At 38.5% G+C, this 20,279-nt stretch overlaps 3 protein-coding genes across 3 annotated transcripts; 2 read left to right on the top strand and 1 right to left on the bottom strand.

Annotated features, from left to right (window-relative positions):
- Positions 1-120: 120 nt before the first annotated feature.
- nxt2 (nuclear transport factor 2-like export factor 2) lies at positions 121-3,596 on the bottom strand. The gene is made up of 4 exons (XM_059346034.1): positions 3,421-3,596; positions 3,169-3,255; positions 595-739; positions 121-409 (listed from the first exon to the last, which is right to left on the bottom strand). Exons 1-4 carry the CDS (start codon positions 3,433-3,435, stop codon positions 225-227), a joined length of 432 nt encoding a protein of 143 aa, XP_059202017.1. The 5' UTR covers positions 3,436-3,596; the 3' UTR covers positions 121-224.
- Positions 3,597-3,833: 237 nt separating this feature from the next.
- Positions 3,834-10,080, top strand: psmd10 (proteasome 26S subunit, non-ATPase 10). Its single transcript, XM_059346033.1, has 5 exons — positions 3,834-4,032; positions 4,118-4,216; positions 5,304-5,450; positions 8,915-9,081; positions 9,566-10,080. Exons 1-5 carry the CDS (start codon positions 3,919-3,921, stop codon positions 9,717-9,719), a joined length of 681 nt encoding a protein of 226 aa, XP_059202016.1. The 5' UTR covers positions 3,834-3,918; the 3' UTR covers positions 9,720-10,080.
- Positions 10,081-13,089: 3,009 nt separating this feature from the next.
- On the top strand, positions 13,090-18,166 carry xiap (X-linked inhibitor of apoptosis). Its single transcript, XM_059346032.1, has 8 exons — positions 13,090-13,401; positions 14,967-15,246; positions 15,340-15,910; positions 16,000-16,099; positions 16,212-16,290; positions 16,865-16,904; positions 17,081-17,263; positions 17,375-18,166. Exons 2-8 carry the CDS (start codon positions 15,019-15,021, stop codon positions 17,566-17,568), a joined length of 1,395 nt encoding a protein of 464 aa, XP_059202015.1. The 5' UTR covers positions 13,090-13,401; positions 14,967-15,018; the 3' UTR covers positions 17,569-18,166.
- The last annotated feature ends 2,113 nt before the right edge of the window (positions 18,167-20,279 follow it).

The raw sequence follows: 20,279 nt of genomic DNA, 5'->3' as shown, positions 1-20,279 counted from the left end.
ATTTTATTTTTTATTTCAGTTAAAGAATTTTTTTTTCAATTCTAGTTTTCGTACCTATAAAAACCTTGATGATCTCATGCCTTGTTCAACATTTAAAGAATAAATATTTTTTTCATATGATGTGGTGTATATTTTTTATTTTATTAACAAAACAGAAATAAACAAACTGCATCTAGATTTTCATTGTTGCGCGTCACACATTTATAGCAGGGATGGAGATAGCCTCAGCTGTTCCAGTCTTGAAATCGGAAACAGTCACTAGCAATCTTCCAAACAGGCTGGTCATTGTTGGGTATGGCCTGAGCCGTCAAAAGAAAGTTCTGGTTGAAGAAACGCTGTTTGTTCCCTTCAAACTTGACGATGCCACCGGTCACCACGAGCAGTGTAGTCTGACCTTGGGTTGCTTGCTCTGTGAATGGAAATAATGGTACATTGATGGAGGATTAGTGCACTTTCACTTAAAGAGCATCACATGTTTAAATTATATATATTCTTTCTCCACTTCAAACTGATTTAACATGCTTGTCATTTTAATTTTCTTTTTCATATTTTCACAGTTCAGTGAGTTTAAGATTGCCCCCCTCCCTGACTAACCGTGAACTGGCTGACAATCCAGTGTCTGAACTTGGAACTCGCTCGAAGGCAACGACTCAAAGAACTCGCCCAGAGCATCCTGTCCTGATATCACATTGCCATTCCACACCAAGGTCGCCTTGTCCAGATAGAGCCGGGTCAAGTTCTGTGACATAGGAGCCAATCAATAGATAAAGACAACAGTTAGCATCAACCAAAAGCAGAAAATAGTGTGCTCTACAGCCAGACCAATATTGGATTTTAGAAGTCAGTACAGATATTGGTCTATGGGGTGGGAAAATGTTCAAGTCAAGTTAATTTTATTTATATAGCTCAAAATCACAGATCACAGTTTTGCCTCAAAGGGCTTTACAGACTGTACATGGTACGACATTCTCTGTCCTTAGACCCTTACAGCGGCCAGGGAAAAACTCCTCAAAAACCCCTTTTAACAGGGGAAAAAATAAAAGAAACCTCAGGGAGAGAGACAGAAGAGGGATCCATCTCCCAGGACGGACTGACGTGCAATAGATGTAGTTATACAGGGCAGATCAACAGAGTAGAAGAGAATAGATAGAGAATGAAGGGGGAGAGGGAGGGAGGATAGAGAGAGACGGTTGAGAGATAGAGAAAAGAGCAGGAGTTGTGGGAGGGGCCGAGCAGCAGGTGATGAAGCGCCACCATTGGCGCTGGTGTAGAGCACATCACACATCGGGCCCACAGCTAATGATTATTTACATTATTGATTAATTTTTTGATCTATAAAAAGGTCAGGAATAGTACAAATAGGTCATCCTAGTCTCACATTCTATTCACTTTAATATGATATAAAACAAATATAACAATATTTGAGAGGCTAAAAAGAGCAGTCATTTTGCATGAAAATGAGCCTAAAGACTAATTGATTATCAAAATAGTTTGTGATTATTAGTCTATCAATTGGTTAAAGTTAAGGTTAAACTTTATTGTCCCCAAAGGAAAATTTGACTTGGGCACACAGCATTGTTGCTTCATAAAAAATAACACATCACACAAAACAAAAGTGTAACATTACATTACATTGCAGGGTTTCCTCTACATGTAATTGATCGTGGCGTACCGGCAAAATAAAAGCCGCCACAGCTTCAGAATAATGTTTTTTCGTTGTTGTTTTTTTTACCTTGTTTTTATATTGTTTTGTGTTTATATTAATGTAAATTATTGTATGAAATGTGATTTGGGCACAAAACATGGTGTTATTCCTGAAATATGACGCTATACTGCAAATACCCTTATTTTGAAAAACCAACACCAGAGTCACCACTCTGCCTGTCTGACTGTGGCGTGCGAAAGTCGAAGAGAGTAGAGACATCAGTCTGACGTGATGGGAGAGAAAAGGGTGAAAGAAAGGTACCTAGGCTTGGTTATATTTAATAAAAAAACAAAAAAAATAAAATGCTCTCAGCCAGAATGCAAACTGTGCCATTAGATTAGGCAACTGTGTTGCTTGCTACAGTACAAACATTCAGTTTGTAGTCATTATTTCAAATGTTAAAAACGTTCAAGTCTCACAGGAGACAGGAGGGCACAGTTGTGTATGTAGTTGTGCTACAGCCTTGTATTTTTACATTGTAACTATTTTCTTCAAATGGATGGACTGCCTTTTTTGGTACACATTCTATGCAGGAAGAGATGTTTATTTGACTGTATTCAGTATAGACTAGTTAAGTTATTTAACCTATATCTTTAATTTGTTGTTGTTGTGTTTGTTGTTTTGGCCTAGTGATACTGCAAGATCCTATTTTCAATTATTTTCAATGCATGTGCCAGAAACCCTATAGTAATAATTATATTTAGAAAAACAGTTTGAAATAGTCATAATTTCGCATTTCAAAATTCGGGCAGACCTCCCCCACGGTTTAAAAAAATCCTGGAGGAAGCCCTGCATTGACAAGAACCTGAGAAGCTTCACAAGAGGAAAAGGGTATTACTGACAGCGTGGTACTAAGTCATCTGTAAGTTAAAGGGGTAATGTTTTTTTCTTCACATTGGTATGTGTTAAATAAAGTGCATGTGCTAAAGTGGTAGAATGTTCCTTGCACGTTGCACTATTGCGCTGAGTGCTAAAGTGATCACATATTTATTGCACATTACTCTGTTGCATATTATACAGCAGTTTAATGGAGGCTGGCACAAATGACAATTTCAGGCAAGTGGATTTGAATTTTGACAAATCGATTTGTGACTTATCATTGCAGCTCTAATATATATATCACCTGACTTTATTTTCACTTTGATTTGTGTTGAGTGGGACATTTACAGAGGAAAAGTAAAGGTTTCACTGCTCTCTGGTGTCCAAACAATGTAATGACCATACTGTAAGTAAACATATATTTGACAATTTAAGACTGCGATTTCTTATCTGATGTGTACGTCAATATCGATATCCATGTGAATCTAAAAGCAATGCCGTAATGCCGTATTGGCCAAGCCGATGTATCTAAAACAAAACATATAAAAGCATTCGTATCCGCCATTACAAATGGTTAAATAAGTGCAATAACTGTGTTTTTTCCCCAACTCCGTCAACAACAAAACATAATCACCATCACTCACCCTTCTTTTCTTGTCCACGCAGTCGTAATAAATGTTGACAAATTCTTCTGAATATCTGCACGACTGGTCGACATGGGTCCTGAAATCCTAGGGCGACAATCACTTTTTAGATTTCGATCACGATGAATTAAAAGTCAACAAGCGAACACGTTATCTGCTGAATGTAAAAGGCACACATTGGGAACTAGCTAACTTTAGCTAGCACAACAAGGCGCAACCTGGTTGATTTCGGCCTAAAAGCCTTAAACTTACCAGCGTGCTTGCCATTATTCCAGCTAATGGATAGAAAATACCAAATATACTGACTTCTATCAGGTAGTATAAAGGAAAATATTCTCAAGCATCAATTTCGGTGGTTTCTATTCTTCTTGTTCATTTAGCTGCCAACATCGCCATTTTGCTACATGTATTGCTTCCCCCGGGCAACCAACCAAACCTGCCAAAGTAAAATGTTTGTATAAACCCGACGGAGACCCCGGATAGCCTCAGAGTCACTTTACACATACTCTAGTAATTCAAATGGAATAATAACTCGATTAATTATATGACGACATGACAATTTAGTCGCATTGCCAGGCGATGTCACTGGTAGTATTTTATTTTGAAGAGGAAAGATAACCCATGCGGAAGTGGCGTTCATAATTTCCTGAGTCATTGCTCCTCTGGTTCAAACCTGAAACGAAGCAGCTCCTGAGCATCTCCACTTGACTAGCTGTTGTTATATTTGTTGAATTTAAAGTATATTTAACAATGGAGGGTTCTGTATCAAACGTGGAGGTCTGTAACTTTGCTTACACGGGACAGTTTGAGGAATTAAAAGAGTGCATTCTGTCAGATAAAACGCTTGCCTGTAAAACGGACCAGGTAAGAATACATGCTTTTAAATGTGCAAAGATGGGAAGCAAGTGAAGTTTTCAACAATTTCAACCACACATTTCTGTAATTTCAGGACCGCAGAACCGCCCTGCACTGGGCCTGTTCTGCTGGACACACCAACATTGTGGAGTTTCTGCTCGACATGGGAGTTGAAGTGAATCTGCAAGATGATGTAGGCCTTATTGTGTGTGTGTGTGTGTGTGTGTGTGTGTGTGTGTGTGTGTGTGTGTGTGTGTGTGTGTCTGTCTGTCTGTCTGTCTATATCTATATATATATATATATATTGTACTGATGGTTTCATTTACTTTATTTAGGTATATGAAATTTACTTTTACTCTTAATTTCCTTTTGATTTTATCAATTCATAATTCATTCTTATTAACGTCATCCACCCTGTTATTGTCTGGTGTATTTGTATAATTTCTAATTTTACTTTGATACAACAGCTGGGGGTGAGTGTGACTGAGACCCCTTTTTCTTTTTTTTCTTCTTCTCCCTTTTATTTTTTTATTTTTATTTTTTGGAGTGAGGTCAGTCGTGAGGTACTTGAAATAATTTTGGTTTGGGTGGTGGTTTATCTGTTGCGATATCTTTGTGAATACAGAGAGCACTTATATGTTGTTTATGTTTTTGTTTTGATAAAAATCAATAAAATCTATAAAAAATGTTATAAAAACTACATTTTGTAAAATTTTCTATGCAGTATTTTTGTTCTCTATGGTGATAGACTTACACAGTAAGTTAGATAGGGTCACCATTCAATATAATGTAGTAGTAATAATACTAGAGCAACACAATATCAGTATAAAGAATGTTTCCATAATATTTTTTTTCTTATGTAAATGTGTAAATCATGTGATTTAAACAATTTAACATGCGGAAATATAATTTTTTTCCAAAGTACAATATCTGCAAAATGCAAAGTACTTTAAGGAAAACAAACAAACACAAAAGTATTAATAATAAATGCCAAATAGCAGAAAAGTATGTATAGAATGCATGTATGTTTTATTTTTTTATATTCTTTATTCTGTTTTCTATATCTGTGTGTCTGCTGTGTCAAGTAAATTTCCCCACTGCAGGATAAAGAAAGTCAAATGTTATTTGTAATGTCGATGAATTTGAGGTAATGATGGCTGTTTCAGTGTTATACTGATGTAAAATTATTTATTTATAAATAAAAGTGCTGATCCCTAGAATGTGAACTGACACAATATTGAGTAATCTGAATTGACTACATGTGACGTGTTCCTTCGCAGGCTTCATGGAGCCCTCTTCACATTGCAGCATCTGCAGGCAGAGACGACATAGTGAGATCTCTAATATCCAAAGGAGCTCAGCTGAATTCAGTAAATCAAAATGGATGCACCCCTCTCCACTATGCTGCCTCTAAAGATAGATATGAGGTAAGGTTCCTACCTTTATATTCGGTCTTTGTCCTGAACTTTGAAGAAAACAGAGTATGGGCCAACCTATAATCATGCGAAGAAATCAGGTGAAGAAGTTAATAAGACATGTCTGTATTTTATATATTATCAACTGTCAAGGACTTGTGTGTTAAGCTATACAAGCAGTTAAAGTAAGGTTTCTGTTCTCAGTCTTTGCTATAAGTTACAGTATGTTAACAGTGTATATGATTGTAGTGTGTAAAACTGCCTCCCAGGTACCTTATGCCTTTTCTTTTGGGCTGGGGTGCCCAGGATATAGGTCTGTAGGTGAATTTTCTCAGCTACTGTTTGAGGAAAGTCCACACATTTTTTTATTTATTTTATTTATATATTTATATTTATTTACATACATAGAAATCAATCCAAATGGTTAAATATGGCTACAAGGTGTTACATAATATTATTTCTGTGCAGTTAGACTAGTGTTTTGTTATGTAGTATACTGAAGGAAATTAGCATTTAATATGGAATTGGAACACACAAAAAAATGACTCTGATGTCTTTGCTGTACATCCCTCCCCACTGCAGAGGGCGACAACATGCAGAAAGTCACATAAACACTAGATGTCTAAATTATAAATTTATTTACTGGATAAAATCAGTAACTTTAAAATCAGTAATTTCACACGTCAACTTGTACTTCTTGGCTGAGGAAACAGAGACGTCAGGACCCCTGCCCGCTGGTAATATCCTGGGCAGATGCTTGCAGGTCTTTAAAAGAGATTATTCCGTGTAAAGCACCTGGACCCAATAGTACCCATGGTGGAGCTCTCAAGGTTTAGGTGGATCTCTTCTTACTGCTCCAGTCTGTTGTCATCATGTGTTTCAAGAAGACCAACATTGTCCCTGTCCCAAAAAAGACGAATCACCTTTGCCTGTTTGGCTACAGCCCATTAGCACTCCACCATCCTGAAGCTTTGAACCCTCCCTGACTCACTGGATCCACTTCAAGTTCACACAGACCAGATAGATCTACGGACAACATCACCACCCTGGCCCTCTCCCTCCTGGACCAGAGGAACACATGCTGTTGATCGACTAGAGTTCAGTATTTAACACCACTATGACATTGGTTGGCAGTTCATTCAATTGCAATCCTGCTTTCATTGACTAGAGTTCAGCTCTGTACTCAGCCCTGTCCTCTACTCCCTGTTAACACACAACTAAGTGGCCACCCACAGCTCCAACACCATCATCAAGTTTGCTGACATCAAGATCGCCATCAGCCTGATCACTGACAGAGATACGGCCAACAGAGACAAGGTCAGAGCCTTGCAAAGACAACCACCTCTGTCTCAATGTCAGCAGAACTAGGGAGCTGATTGTAGACTGAAAGCAACAGTGAGAAGGACACACCCCCATCACTATCAACGGGACCATGGTGGAGATAGACAGCAGCTTCAGGTTCCACAGTGTTAACATCAGTTACCCCTTTTCAACCAACGCAAACCTAGTTCTAGTGCTGGGCTGGTTCTGGTGCTGATTCACAGTTGGTTCAACTTGCGAACATTCTCAGAACGTGTTTGATTTTCCTCAGGCTAGAGAGCCATGTCATTAGGTCACTGTATACGTCTCCGCTCTCCCAGATATGCTTGCACCAACTTCAAGCATAATAACAACAATGGTGGACTCCATTGCTGTATTTGCTCAAACACCGGCTTTATTCTCGATGCTTAAGTTTATTTTGGACTTTTGTTGAGAACCATACTGCGAGGAAACTGTTTGTCTCCTCCATGAATCACTGCTTTGCATTTGCATCCAGAGTGAAGCTCTGTTTTTTTCGTTGGTCTTCTTGGTCGTGATTATCCTGCCCCCAGTCCCTGATATAAGGGCTTTGTAGTTCAAGAAGAGTTGTTGCTGCTCTGGAACCAGTTTTCCTGGCGAGACCCGTTCTTTGGCTGTCAAAACAAGAGGAACTGGTTTGAGATAGATGGATAGATTACTTTATTCATCCCCGAAGGGAAATTCGGTATTAAGATTAGATTAAGATTAGATTATTTAGATTAAGCACTGGCTGCGAACTGGCCCTTGATCTGCCTTGGTAGAAAGTGAGGACCTGACCTGGACTCCCCGCACCAACACTAACACATGGACAGCGAGACAATGGTTGTTCTTCCACCACAGGCTGAGGAGGTTTAGCATGTCAACTCTACAGAGGCTGATGAAAACTGAACATCAGCGAGACGGAGCTGTCAGCCATGGAGGACCTCTACACCCGGCGAAGCAAGCCAAAAGGATAATTAGAGATGCCAAGCTCCTCAGCCACAAACTGTTCTGCCTGCTGCTCTCTGGCAGACGGTACAGCAGCATCCGGTCCTGCTTCACCAGGCTCAGGAACGGCTTCATCTCACAGGCCATAAGACTTGTAAACTCTTGAGCTCCGAGGTCATCACTGTCACTTTACCTTATGTACTGTTTACACCTCTGTATATATTTATTGATTTCCATTACTACATTCGTGTTTATATTGTGTTTACATTAATTTCATTAATTTGCAATGCTGCCTATGCATATATATATTTGTATTTAGATGCTCTTGCACTATTGTATGTCTTAAATTCAAGTTTTCTTTTCTATATGTAATGAGCATTGTTGGAAGGTATGGAAACGTATTGCTGCCACACTAAAAAAAAGGCTCAGTATCATGTGATAAGTTTCACGTTTTAATGATAGTTTCATTTCATGATGATAATCTTTTCATGTTGTAACGCGATAATTTCACGTTATTTCATGATAACAAAGCGAAACGAGCAAGAATAGATGCATAGAAGCAAGAATGGATAGATACTTTATTTATCCCAAGGGATCCAGTAGCAGCAATTAAATTCTACTTTAAGCTTGGTTTTAGACATGACGAAATTCTAGTTATTAGGCACAGTGCATGATATATTTTTTTATCAGTATGCATACTCTGAGAAGGATTTTGTAATGCAACATTCCTATGCGCAGTCGGCTGTGGCTCGAATGCGCAGGATCGATCCATCCATCCATCCATCCATCCATCCATCCATCCATCCATCCATCCATCCATCCATCCATCCATCCATCCATCCATCCATCCATCCATCCATCCATCCATCCATCCATCCATCCATCCATCCATCCATCCATCCATCCATCCATCCATGCATGCTCCTTTTTTATCTTGAAAAAATGACAATGTGGTAGTTTCACGTTATAACGTGATGTGAAACTAATCACAGTATAACGTGATACTGAGCCCCCCCCCTTTTTTTGTGTGTGGCAGCAACACGTTTCCGTAGAAAATAACCTAAGGCGTGACCAAAAACAACAAACAGGAACAATAAACAACACCAAAACAGGATCTGAAAATGTGTACTAACATAAATGGGAAGTCACTGAATTAAAAAGTTTTTTTTTGTCAATGACTTGTGAGTAACACAGCTTTCCCTTCCTTATAGATCGCCCAGCTATTATTGGAAAACGGAGCAGACCCCAATGTCACTGACAAGTATGAGTCCACTCCCCTTCACAGAGCATCTGCCAAGGGCAACCACCGGCTCATCCAGCTGCTCCTCAAACATAGCGCCTCAACTAACATCCAAGACTCACAGGGCAACACAGCACTGTATGTGTGAATAAGTATTTTTTTATAAGTATTTATTTGTCTCATACAACGTAGAGGCTGCTGGCACAAACCACCAACACACAGTTTCGGTGTAATGTGGTAGGCTAAAATTGGGAACTACCCAGCTAGTTCCCTGGGGAACTATACCTTATGATGTCACAAGTCTAGACTTCTGTAGTGTCTAGTTTTTGAGAGAAAGTATTGAAGGAACTTTCCTAGACCATGGAAATAACTTATACGTTTTTAAGGGTCAATTCACCAAAATAAAAAAATAAAAAATCCTGTTTGCTTTAGTGGTATCTATTTGTGCTGATACATTTGCTTTTATATATTTCTACCACTTTAACCTCTGTCCTAATATAATGGTGGTGAATGAAATTCAGTAAAGCATTTTTGCATTAACATTACTTCCTTAACATTACTTCCAATGAAATTCAGTAAAGCATTTTTGCATTAACATTACTTCCTGTATTTCTTTTACCAGCCATCTGGCGTGCGATGAGGAGCGCGTGGAAGCAGCCAAGGTGCTGGTGGAACATGGCGCCAGCATCTACATTGAGAACAAGGAGGAGAAGACCCCGCTTCAGCTAGCCAAGGGCGGTTTGGGCAACATACTTCGTCGGATCGTGGAGGGATGATTCACTGACTTACTGACCTACAGGTCATGCTCCACCTCCAATTCCCACCAATCGCAAGTTACATAATGAGAATTCTGATCCCAGTCAGTCCTCCCTGAGCGACCTGGTGTGATACATTCAGATGTGTAACCGGTGGAGGATGGTGTCGGGGAGAAAGCTTGGACTGTACTGCCTCGTTATCAGCTCGTCAGATGGAGCAGTAAAACTGCTCAGACCTTAGATGTCTGGTCAAAAAACACTGTTGTGCACTAAGTCTGATTTATTCAACACTTCAGCCTATTTTCTTATGATCTCTTTCTTTTTAAGTTCAATGTGTTGCAACAATGACCAAATAAAAATCTGTGTTCAGTCTGTTAATAAATTATGTTTAGGATGTACAGTACATGCCAAAAGTTTGGAGACACCTTCTCATTCAATGCGTTTTCTTTATTTTCATGACTATTTACATTGTAGATTCTCACTGAAGGCATCAAAACTATGAATGAACACATATGGAATTATGTACTTAACAAAAAAGTGTGAAATAACTGAAAACATGTCTTGTATTTTATATTCCTCAAAGTAGCCACCATTTGCTGTTTTGATAGCGCTGCAAACCCTTGGTGTTCTCTCAATGAGCTTTATGAGGTAGTCGCCTGAAATGGTTTTCACTTTACAGGTGTGCCTTGTCAGGGTTAATTAGTGGAATTTTTTCCCTTATTAATGGGGTTGGGACCATCAGTTGTGTTGTGCAGAATTCAGGTTGATACACAGCTGACAGCCCTATTGGACAACTGTTAGAATTCATATTATGGGAAGAACCAATCAGCTAAGTAAAGAGAAACTAGTGGCCATCATTACTTCAAGAAATAAAGCGCAGTCTGTCCGGAAAAATTGCGAAAACTTTGAATGTGTCCCCAAGTGCAGTCGCAAAAACCATCAAGCGCTACAACGAAACTGGCTCACATGAGGACCGCCCCAGGAAAGGAAGACCAAGAGTCACCTCTGCTGCTGAGGATAAATTCATCCGAGTCACCAGCCTCAGAAATCGCAAGTTAACAGCAGTTCAGATTAGAGACCAGATAAATGGCAGACAGAGTTCTAGCAGCAGACACATCTCTAGAACAACTGCGCGAATCAGGCCTTCATGGTCAAGTAGCTACTAGGAAACCACTGCTAAGAAGAGGCAACAAGCAGAAAAGATTTGTTTGGGCCAAGAAACGCAAGGAATGGACATTAGACCAGTGGAAATCTGTGCTTTGGTCTGATGAGTCCAAATTTGAGATCTTTGGTTCCAACCACAGTGTCTTTGTGCAACGCAGAAAAGGTTTTTATTTAAAAGGATTTATTCAAAATTGAAGGCATACTGAACCAGCATGGCTACCACAGCATCCTGCAGCGACGCGACATGCCATCCCATCCGGTTTGCATTTAGTTGGACCATAATTTATTTTTCATCAGGACAATGACCCCAAACACACCCCCAGGCTGTGTAAGGGCTATTTGACCAAGAAGGAGAGTGATTGAGTGCTGCGCTAGATGACCTGGCCTCCACAGTCACCGCACCTGAACCCAATCGAGATGGTTTGGGGTGAGCTGGACCGCAGAGTGAAGGCAAAAGGGCCAACAAGTGCTAAGCATCTCTGGGAACTCCTTCAAGACTGTTGGAAAACCATTTCAGGTGACTACCTCTTGAAGCTCATCAAGAGAATGCCAAGAGTGTGCAAAGGAGTAATCAGAGCAAAGGGTGGCTACTTTGAAGAAACTAGAATATAAGACATGTTTTCAGTTATTTCACACTTTTTTGTTAAGTACATAATTCCACATGCGTTCATTAATAGTTTTGATGAATCTACAATGTAAATAGTCATGAAAATAAAGGAAACACATTGAATGAGAAGTTGTGTCCAAACTTTTGGCATGTACTGTATGTATCTGTTGTACAAGCATTGAATCCAGCAAATATTGTTGTTACTCATTCATTTTAAGTTGTGTTTCTGGCCAACTCCTTAGGGAAATATTTGGCTCTTTAGGTGCTAAATATTCAATTATTTTCACCAAATTTGTCTGTCTGCTGTCAGTGGGTTTTAAGAGCGTTTTTGCTGCAACAACTGTATTGTGCAAGTAAAAGGAACACAGAGTGAACCAAAACTGTTGTAGAAGGAAGCTGCCACATTATCAAAATGTTTAAATATTTTAATTGGTAAAACCCCTTTTAATGTTGAGTAGTGTCTGTCACAGACAGTGACCTTTGATATAGTGTTAAACAAGATCAGTCCGGTGTCAAGCCACTGCCAATTTTATTTCAAATAAGGTTTGCTATTTACTTCTTACATGTAAATATCCACATGGTCATATGCACACAAATGTGACTCACTGGATGTACACTTGGGTTAAGCCTGCCATTGCCCGCCTATTTCAGACAGAATTCTCCACTTACTGCTACTATTCTTGTGTAAATTATAATACTCTGGCATTGCTCACCTTATAACAGTTTTCCTACAAGAAGCAGCACCCATGCTTCTGACTGCACCTAAAGGATCAGAGCACATTCATTCATTGTTTTATGCAAGTAATGTAGTTGATAACTTTTAAAGCATGTCTGATCACCCTAGTCCTACTTTCTTTAGACTGAAATAATGTGTGTTAATGTGCTAATATTAAACATGCTCACTAGAAATAGTGGTGCAACAAATTCTGTAATTTACTTAAAAGTAGCAATACCACATTGTATAGATATTTACTAAAGTACTAACTTAAATATATATAATTCTTGTCAAAACTTACTCAGTATAAAATTAAAAGTAACCACCATGCCACCAAAATCACCTGTTGACATTACATGACTATATACAATTGAATTATTATTCAGGCAAAAACATTAAGCAAGGTTTTTTTTTGTTTTAAAGCTTAGGATGAAAGTGCTATGAGCCATTTTATGGTGGTTATTTTTTATAACTTAAAGGGTTTCTTTTTAAAGCTTTATCTCCAATGTATGGTTGTCAGATAAGTGTGTAGTGGAGAAGATGTAGAATATTTTTTTCCGAAGCTAAATGTAGTGTCCATCACAGATGTGAACATGCTGTGTAACACAAGCACCACATATACAGGTGCATCTCAATGAATTAGAATATGATGGAAAAGTCCATTTCCAGTAGTTCAAGTCAAATAGCCCCAACCAAGTTTTAACATTTCCATATTAAACATACTTTTTAAAATTGGTCTTTTGTAATATTAAATATTTTGGGGAAACTAAATTTAAGGTCTTCATTAAATGTAAGCCATAATCATTATAATTAGAAGAAATTAAATAAATTAAGACATGAAATGTTTCAGTGTGTAATGGACCTATATAATGTTTTATTTTCACTTTTTGAATTGAATTACTGACATATACTTTTTCTATGATATTATAATTTACTGAGATTGTATTTCTTATAAATTATTGAACCGGTAAACTTGGGGTTTTGTTGGGAAAGCCCACTTAACCCCGCGAAACTCTCTATTTCCCTGACGTCACAACAGTGGTCAGCTGGGCTGCGCACTGCGAGGTGCGCAATGCTTGTTTTCACTTCCTGAAACTAAGTGAGGTCACGTCAGATATAAAGTGCTCTCTTTAATCAGCGCATTCTCTGTGGGCGGTGTTCGCACCAAAGACTGACTGATATTAGAGACTGAAGAGCTGTCTGTAAGATACTCTAAGGTAATTACTCAAGTTTTGCATTTTAGTTTTTTTCAAGTAACTTTTTGACCTAACGTTATGTAGAGTAGACGAGCTAGCGTAGCTAGCTAACGTTGTAGCTAGCGTTGGGTTTGATTAGATCTAACATTAACATCATAACTCAAGAGCACTGGTCAAAGTCCAAAACGGCTGTCACCACACATCAGCGTTACTGAATGGCGTACTTTTAGCTCATTTTGTTGCTATATTCTGCTGAGTACTAAGCTAACACAGTGCGTGTCTAGTTAGCGAGGTGTCAGCTGTCAGATGCAAGCAGCAGTTTGCTGTGTTTACCTACCATAAACTATGGGGCTGTTGTATTCCTATTGTTTAACGCTAAGCTGCGAGACCTTTCTGGAGTTTGCGAGGCCAGTTCAACAGTCTCACGGTTAATATAAATGAAAATAACGTCGATGCCTGTGTTATGACTTGCAATCACATGGTTAAACACCTAACGCCATGATCTTCAGACTCTGTACGAAACAGTTTGGACCGAATGCAGATCTAGCCAATATTATTTACAAATGCTGCCTTTTGTTTTTATACATAAACAACACATTTATACCTAAATTTTGCTATTGATCTGGTGATTGTTTTCTTGAAAGAATGCCGACACGTAAAGAAGTTCAAAGTTCAGAAGCTTCTCCCTTCAATAAAGTAAATATGCTATCATAAGGACAGGAGTAGATCAACTGTTGCTTAATCAATGCTGATATACTGTGTCTACACAGTAGGTTAGTCAGTCAGTTAGTTAGTTAGTTTAAAGTTGTTTTCTACTGTTGAATTGTAGTGTTCAGAGATTTAGTGCAGTTTACTTTAACTTCCAATACAAAATTGCAAGGAAAACATAATGCATATTTTACACTGCATACGTTATTTGCTACTATGATGAGGCTTAATCAGTGTATGGCATCTGTTCAGTGCAATAGAGTTGAGAATGAAAACCTTAAGCTGATTGACACCAGTGCAGTGGCAGAAACATTAAAGTTCCACCCTCTGGGAAAATATGTATACGAGAGGTGTGGAATGCCTCCCATGATGTGTTGCGACATAATTTCCCTTGTTACTAACACACATCACGTATCTTTGCTTACTGAAATACAAAGCCACAACTCTATAATGTTGATCTTTTGTTGTATTTTCTTTATTACATTATATTAGACCTATTTGAGTATTAGTATATGCTTGATTGTCTTATATCATCCTTAAAGAGTAGTCATTTGGCAGAGTGTGCTGTGTTTGGTTGCAAAGGGATACACCCTTCGCAATATGAGTGTATTGCAGCGCACTGAGCCCGCTGGCAGTCCTGAGTCTCTGGTGCCCATCCCTCACATGGAATATCCAATGCCTCCATGTGATTACAGTTGGCTCCTTCTCTTAAAGGCACAGTGACACTGTGGGCTATTCGGCTTCCTGATGCAGACACGTACATCCTTTCAGCTAATGAACTGATCAATTTCTAACTACTTTTCGACATTTGCTTAACTTCAAAGTGTATATGCAACTAATACCAACAACATATTTTTTTCTTTCTGTTTTGTCTTTAGACAATCTGACGCTCAAATTAGTCCATTCAGCAGTTTCCTGCCTGGTTCTATCATGGATGACGGTAATTTGGAATCAGATCACATGATGGATTTCTCCCTGATGAACAATCGCCTGGACTCATTCCGAGGCTCCAACCTGGCCCAGCAGGTATCAGCAGAAAGGCTGGCCAGGGCTGGCTTCTACTTCACTGGCCAGGCCGATCGTGTCTGCTGTTTCAGCTGCCAGAAGACTGTGGAAAACTGGTGCAGGGGGGACACACCTGTAGAGAGGCATAAAGAGGTAGTCAGAACAGTTATGAAAAACAAACTGGATTATTTTTTAACTTTTCATCCTGCTTTAAATAGCTGAATCATACTTTCTCCACTATTACAGGTTTCTCCATCATGCATGTTTCTGAGCTGCACCCACCGCACCAATTTCAACCCGATTCATGATACCAGACTGACAAACGGTTCCACCTACAATGAAGAAGCAGAAGACATGGAATATCGCTTGAGAACAGGAGAAGTGGTTGATGAGTCCACCTACCCAATGGCCCCTCACATGAAGAGTGAGGAGGCCCGGCTTCAGACTTTCTCTTCTTGGCCCTCTACTGCTCCAGTGAGACCCAGAGACCTGGCCCAAGCAGGCCTCTACTACTTGGGGGAGAGCGACCGGGTGCAGTGTTTCTGCTGTGGTGGCATGCTGGGTGGCTGGGAAGCAGGGGACACCGGCTGGGGAGAACACACCAAACACTTTCCCTACTGCTTCTTCATCCTTGGGCACGATGTGGGCAACGTCCCATTCCAGGGGGGTACAGAGGAAGAGGGGTTCGGCAGCAGACAACATGCAAACACTCCATATGTCCATATGGGGAGTTTGGAGGAGAGGCTTGGGAGCTTTGCAGGTGTACAGCACCAGATTGACCATGAGAGGCTTGCCAGAGCTGGCTTTTACAGTTCAGGTAGAGTAACTGCCTAGGAAGCATGAACTGATTCTCAGGTATTTGATCATAACTATGAATGCAAGATAAAATCGTGTATGTCCTTGCAGGGCAAGGAGACAGGGTGGTGTGTTTCCGCTGTGGTGGAGGTTTAAAAGGCTGGCAGCCTGAGGAAGACCCTTGGGAAGAACATGCAAAACACTACCCTGGGTAAGAACAGCCATGATGGTCCCCCTTCCTAACATATGTATACACAAATGTTTCTTTTTGTTGTGGCATTTGGTTTTGTTTCAAGACAATGATATGTTTGTTCTTTAATCAGATGCAGCTTCCTGTTAACAGAAAAAGGACAAGAATTTGTCAACAACATCCAGCTACAAGACCCACGACGAAATGGAGCTGTAAGCATTCAGTGTTTCACATGCGCTGTAGTAACCGCCTTGTTGTTGACTTTGTCAATTAAACTGATTTTGAAAACCTTGTGTACACAAGAAAGCGGATATCCTCAAAGACTTGGAGAAACCTGATGAACACATTTCATGGCCAACGATATGCTTAAATGGATGTCTAACCATGTGTTTACATGTGGCACATGTGCATGATGAGGAGATATCTTTGCAGCATGTATAGACACAAGGAACAATTACAGCAACCAATAACTCCACATACATATGAGCCTGTAAATGCTGTTTCAAGATACACTTTAAAATAAATTTAGCCTATCCATTGGCTAGTGGCACATATGGAAATTTTGTTTTGGGTTGGACTAATTTAAAAGGAACACATGCTTTTTAAATTATATATAGATAATATTTGGTTCTTTAAGGCGTGTTGTTACATGAAGTATATGTAAATATATATAATAAACATCCTTTAATTAATAATTATTAAAGATGTTGTTACCTGTTGATGTCACTCATGCATTTGTTGTAATTGCATTATTCTGGAAATAACTGTGGCCATGTTTGTTTCCAGGCTTCAAGTCATCAGAATGGATTTTCGGGACATGGGAATGGTAAATATTAACATTTCTTATTTGGACTTTAATTTCCTTTTTTTGAGCATTTAAGAATAATTTGAAACATCTCCTGTAACTAAAGAAAATGACAATCTGAACACATACATTGTTAAAATAATGGAAGTGAATAAATCAAGCAGTTGTGTACACTGATGTTTCCTGTTTGACTTCAGAGGTGCTGCAGTGTGCCATGGCTCAGCAGGCCATAGGGATGGGCTTAGAGCCCAGTGTGGTGGAAAAGACCATCTTGGAGAAAATCAGCAGGACAGGCTCAGACTACTCCAGCCTGGAAGCATTAATGGAGGATTGTCTTAACCGCACGCCAGAGAGTGCCAATGCCCAGAGTCAGGAGAAAGGTAGTTTACCTCCCGCATGCTGAGTTGGACTAACATAAACAAATGCTGCTAAAACAGTGATTTAAATATGAGTAAACACATTTTAACCTTCTTTTTCCATCTTTCTTCCAGACGAGGACCCACTGGAGAAACTACGGAAGCTGCAGATGGAGAGAACGTGCAAAATATGTATGGACAGAGATATTTGTATGGTGTTCATTCCCTGTGGTCATCTCGTCAGTTGTAAGCAGTGTTCAGAGTCACTCATCAAGTGCCCCATCTGCTGTGGTGCCATAACACAGAAGATCAAGACCTATATCGCATAAGGGAATCACAGACTCCTGTTAAACTTCAATGCTGCTTTCTCTCTATCTTTATAATATTGTATTTTAATAATAAATGTAGATAGCCTGTGATATATTTAAGGACCGTGTTGTTTATATGAGAATCAGAGAAATGAGTAAATGTAGCGAGTACAATATTTTCACAATCACTGATTTAGCTGTTAATATTGAGATGGAATGATATTATAAATAGCTGATGTTGATTTTTGAGTACTGACACATTTTTGAGTAAATACAAACACTTACAATTTTACATCACTCTTTCTTGCCAGAGGTGCCTTCTCTGAGTTTATGTACTCGTGTCTTGTTTTGTTTTATTTTGAACTGGGCATGGGCTGAATATCTGTTCATTTTATACACTAATGTACTCCCCTATCTTTTTTTTCTGAGTTACTTATGGACTCACTTTTCTCAATGTGTGCTGCTCCATTTTGAAAAAAGGTAAAGGTAGATCAGTGAATCAATTAAGACTCTATAACTGACAAAATCAACCTGCAATTAATCAGTGTGTGTGAAATTATTAAAGCATTCCATCATGCAATCTGTTGTGTCATCAAGAGTGATTAAATTTGAATGTTTGGATTTGGGAAAAAAAGTGTTTTCTTTGATTACTGTCACATTTTGCATTGTCCAACTACAACTGGTTGAGGACACCAACTCAACCGTGTCACCACCTTCAAGGGTTTGTATATCAACTTGTAGAAGCCAGTATCCTCAATTTTCTGTAGGCTATATTAAATTATATTAGCTCGAAATTCTATTTTTTCTCAGTTGCGGTTTATTAAACTTGCAAAGAGCTCTTGTGGATATTAATCTTTTAAATGGAGCCCAAACAGCATTTGATTTGGCTCATTACAAGACGATTCAGTTATGGTAGCAGCTGGCAAGCAATATTTAGAGGGATCTCAGCATATCAGTATTTAATGCTAAATAAATAAATATGCTGTAAAATGGCCAAATCTAAATATTTAATGAATTCAATTCCTTGTGCCTCTGAAGGGACTCACATCAGCTAATTTCAGTGATAGCTTATATCTCAAATACTGTAAGAAAGCTGCTCCTTGGTGAACCCTGTATAAAGTATACAGTCATGGAAAAAATTATTAGATCAGCCTTGCTTTCTTCAACTTCTTGTCCATTTTAATGCCTGGTACAACTAATTGTTTGGACAAATATAATGATAAAAATAGCCCATAGGAGTTTAAGAGCTGATATCAAGCCATTTTCCATGGTTTTCTTAAAAATGATTATTATCAAGAAAACCATTGAAAATGGCGAGATATCAGCTCTTAAACTCTTATGAGCTATTTTTATCATTATATTTGTCCAAACAAATGTACTGTTAGTTGTACCAGGCATTAAAATGAACAAGAAATTGAAGAAAATAATGCTCTAATATTTTTTGTCCATAACTGTAGTTCTTTATACCCTACTTTTGACAAAATAGTTCAGATTTCGTGAATTTTGTTTCTCCTGGCGTTTCCCTGAGATAAAGAATGGCAATACACGTAGTTCAGAAGCCATCAGTCTTAACCCATAAGAACCCATGGTGACACCTGTGTAACAAACACTTAAATCTTCTAGAATCTCCCATATTCTTTAGCTTTGTGCTTCACCTTAACTCCTTAAATCCCTAAGTGACGTATACTCAACAAACTGGTGTGGTGACAGTCATGTGACTGTGACAAGAAGTGACTTCTCCAAAATATGGGTGTGACTGGAAACAGAAATGTGAAAAAGGAGCTAATTTCAAAAAGCTTATTTTTTGTTACAAGGCTAAGTTTAAACCCGTTTAACAATTCTAATCCGTTAATAGGGTGTCCTGTATTGCATTTAACTTGTTCTGACCATATTTCCTGAACAAAATAAAGTCACAATTTTGATATATGTTATGGAGATGCAAACAAAAAGGCAAATGGTTACTTGTTTTTATTTATTATTGATGTATTATTTTTTTCTTACTTAAAAACAAATCTGAAAAATAATTTGTTGTTAAATGGCACTATTAATGTCACAGTTTTTATATAATTTGTAGAGATGCAAACAAAAAGGTAAATTTGTGTTTCTGTAAGTAGAAAATGTGTCTATTTTTTTTTTATTTTTAAAATAAGAAATATCATAAGCATAAATACAACATTTATGTCACATCACAGATCTTTGAGATTTAGGGGTAGTATTTAAAAAAAACACATCATAAATGTGTTCTATGTGGTCCACTTGTTCTGCTGTATATAATTTTCCTTTAACCCTTTGGAGTCACCAAAAGCGCCAAAGCATGACTTCTTCACCACATCCAGACTAGAAAACAAAGCAGCGTGGAGCCCTACTGTAAATTTACCTCTAAAGTTCTGGCTGGAAACTCCATGAGGCCAGTTTCAGTTTGATGATGATATACCAAGTAAAATTGGAGACAAGACCAAATATATTTTGTATAAAATTATAGAACTGGATGTAACCCTCTTATATGTTATATGCAACCTTTGTTCACATTTGCAACATTTCAAATTCTTTATTGAGTATGATAGGGTTTTGAAAGTAAAAAAAAGATTCAAAATCACATTTTATGTTGGACTTAAGGACTAAAAAAGACACAGAATGACTAAAAAAAGACACAAAATGACCCAAAGAGACACAAAATGACTAAAAAACATAGAAGAAGACAGAAAATGACTAAAAAAATACACAAAATGACC

This window comes from Centropristis striata, chromosome 12 (genome assembly GCF_030273125.1).
Source record: "Centropristis striata isolate RG_2023a ecotype Rhode Island chromosome 12, C.striata_1.0, whole genome shotgun sequence".
Classification (NCBI taxonomy): domain Eukaryota; kingdom Metazoa; phylum Chordata; class Actinopteri; order Perciformes; family Serranidae; genus Centropristis; species Centropristis striata.
Note: the sequence above shows the minus strand (reverse complement) of the source record. Positions and strands in the feature narration are given on the sequence as shown.

Bases quoted from the DNA above. Each gene is read 5' to 3' on its own strand.
- xiap (XM_059346032.1), top strand. From the start codon at position 15,019: ATGGATGACGGTAATTTGGAATCAGATCACATGATGGATTTCTCCCTG. The intron at 15,911-15,999 runs GTAGAGTAACTG...ATGTCCTTGCAG, and splicing joins AGCTGGCTTTTACAGTTCAG to GGCAAGGAGACAGGGTGGTG. The intron at 16,100-16,211 runs GTAAGAACAGCC...TTCTTTAATCAG, and splicing joins CATGCAAAACACTACCCTGG to ATGCAGCTTCCTGTTAACAG.
- psmd10 (XM_059346033.1), top strand. From the start codon at position 3,919: ATGGAGGGTTCTGTATCAAACGTGGAGGTCTGTAACTTTGCTTACACG. The intron at 4,033-4,117 runs GTAAGAATACAT...CTGTAATTTCAG, and splicing joins TTGCCTGTAAAACGGACCAG to GACCGCAGAACCGCCCTGCA. The intron at 5,451-8,914 runs GTAAGGTTCCTA...CCTTCCTTATAG, and splicing joins CCTCTAAAGATAGATATGAG to ATCGCCCAGCTATTATTGGA.
- nxt2 (XM_059346034.1), bottom strand. The intron at 740-3,168 runs GTGAGTGATGGT...CCTATGTCACAG, and splicing joins GCGTGGACAAGAAAAGAAGG to AACTTGACCCGGCTCTATCT. The intron at 410-594 runs GTTAGTCAGGGA...TTCCATTCACAG, and splicing joins GGATTGTCAGCCAGTTCACG to AGCAAGCAACCCAAGGTCAG.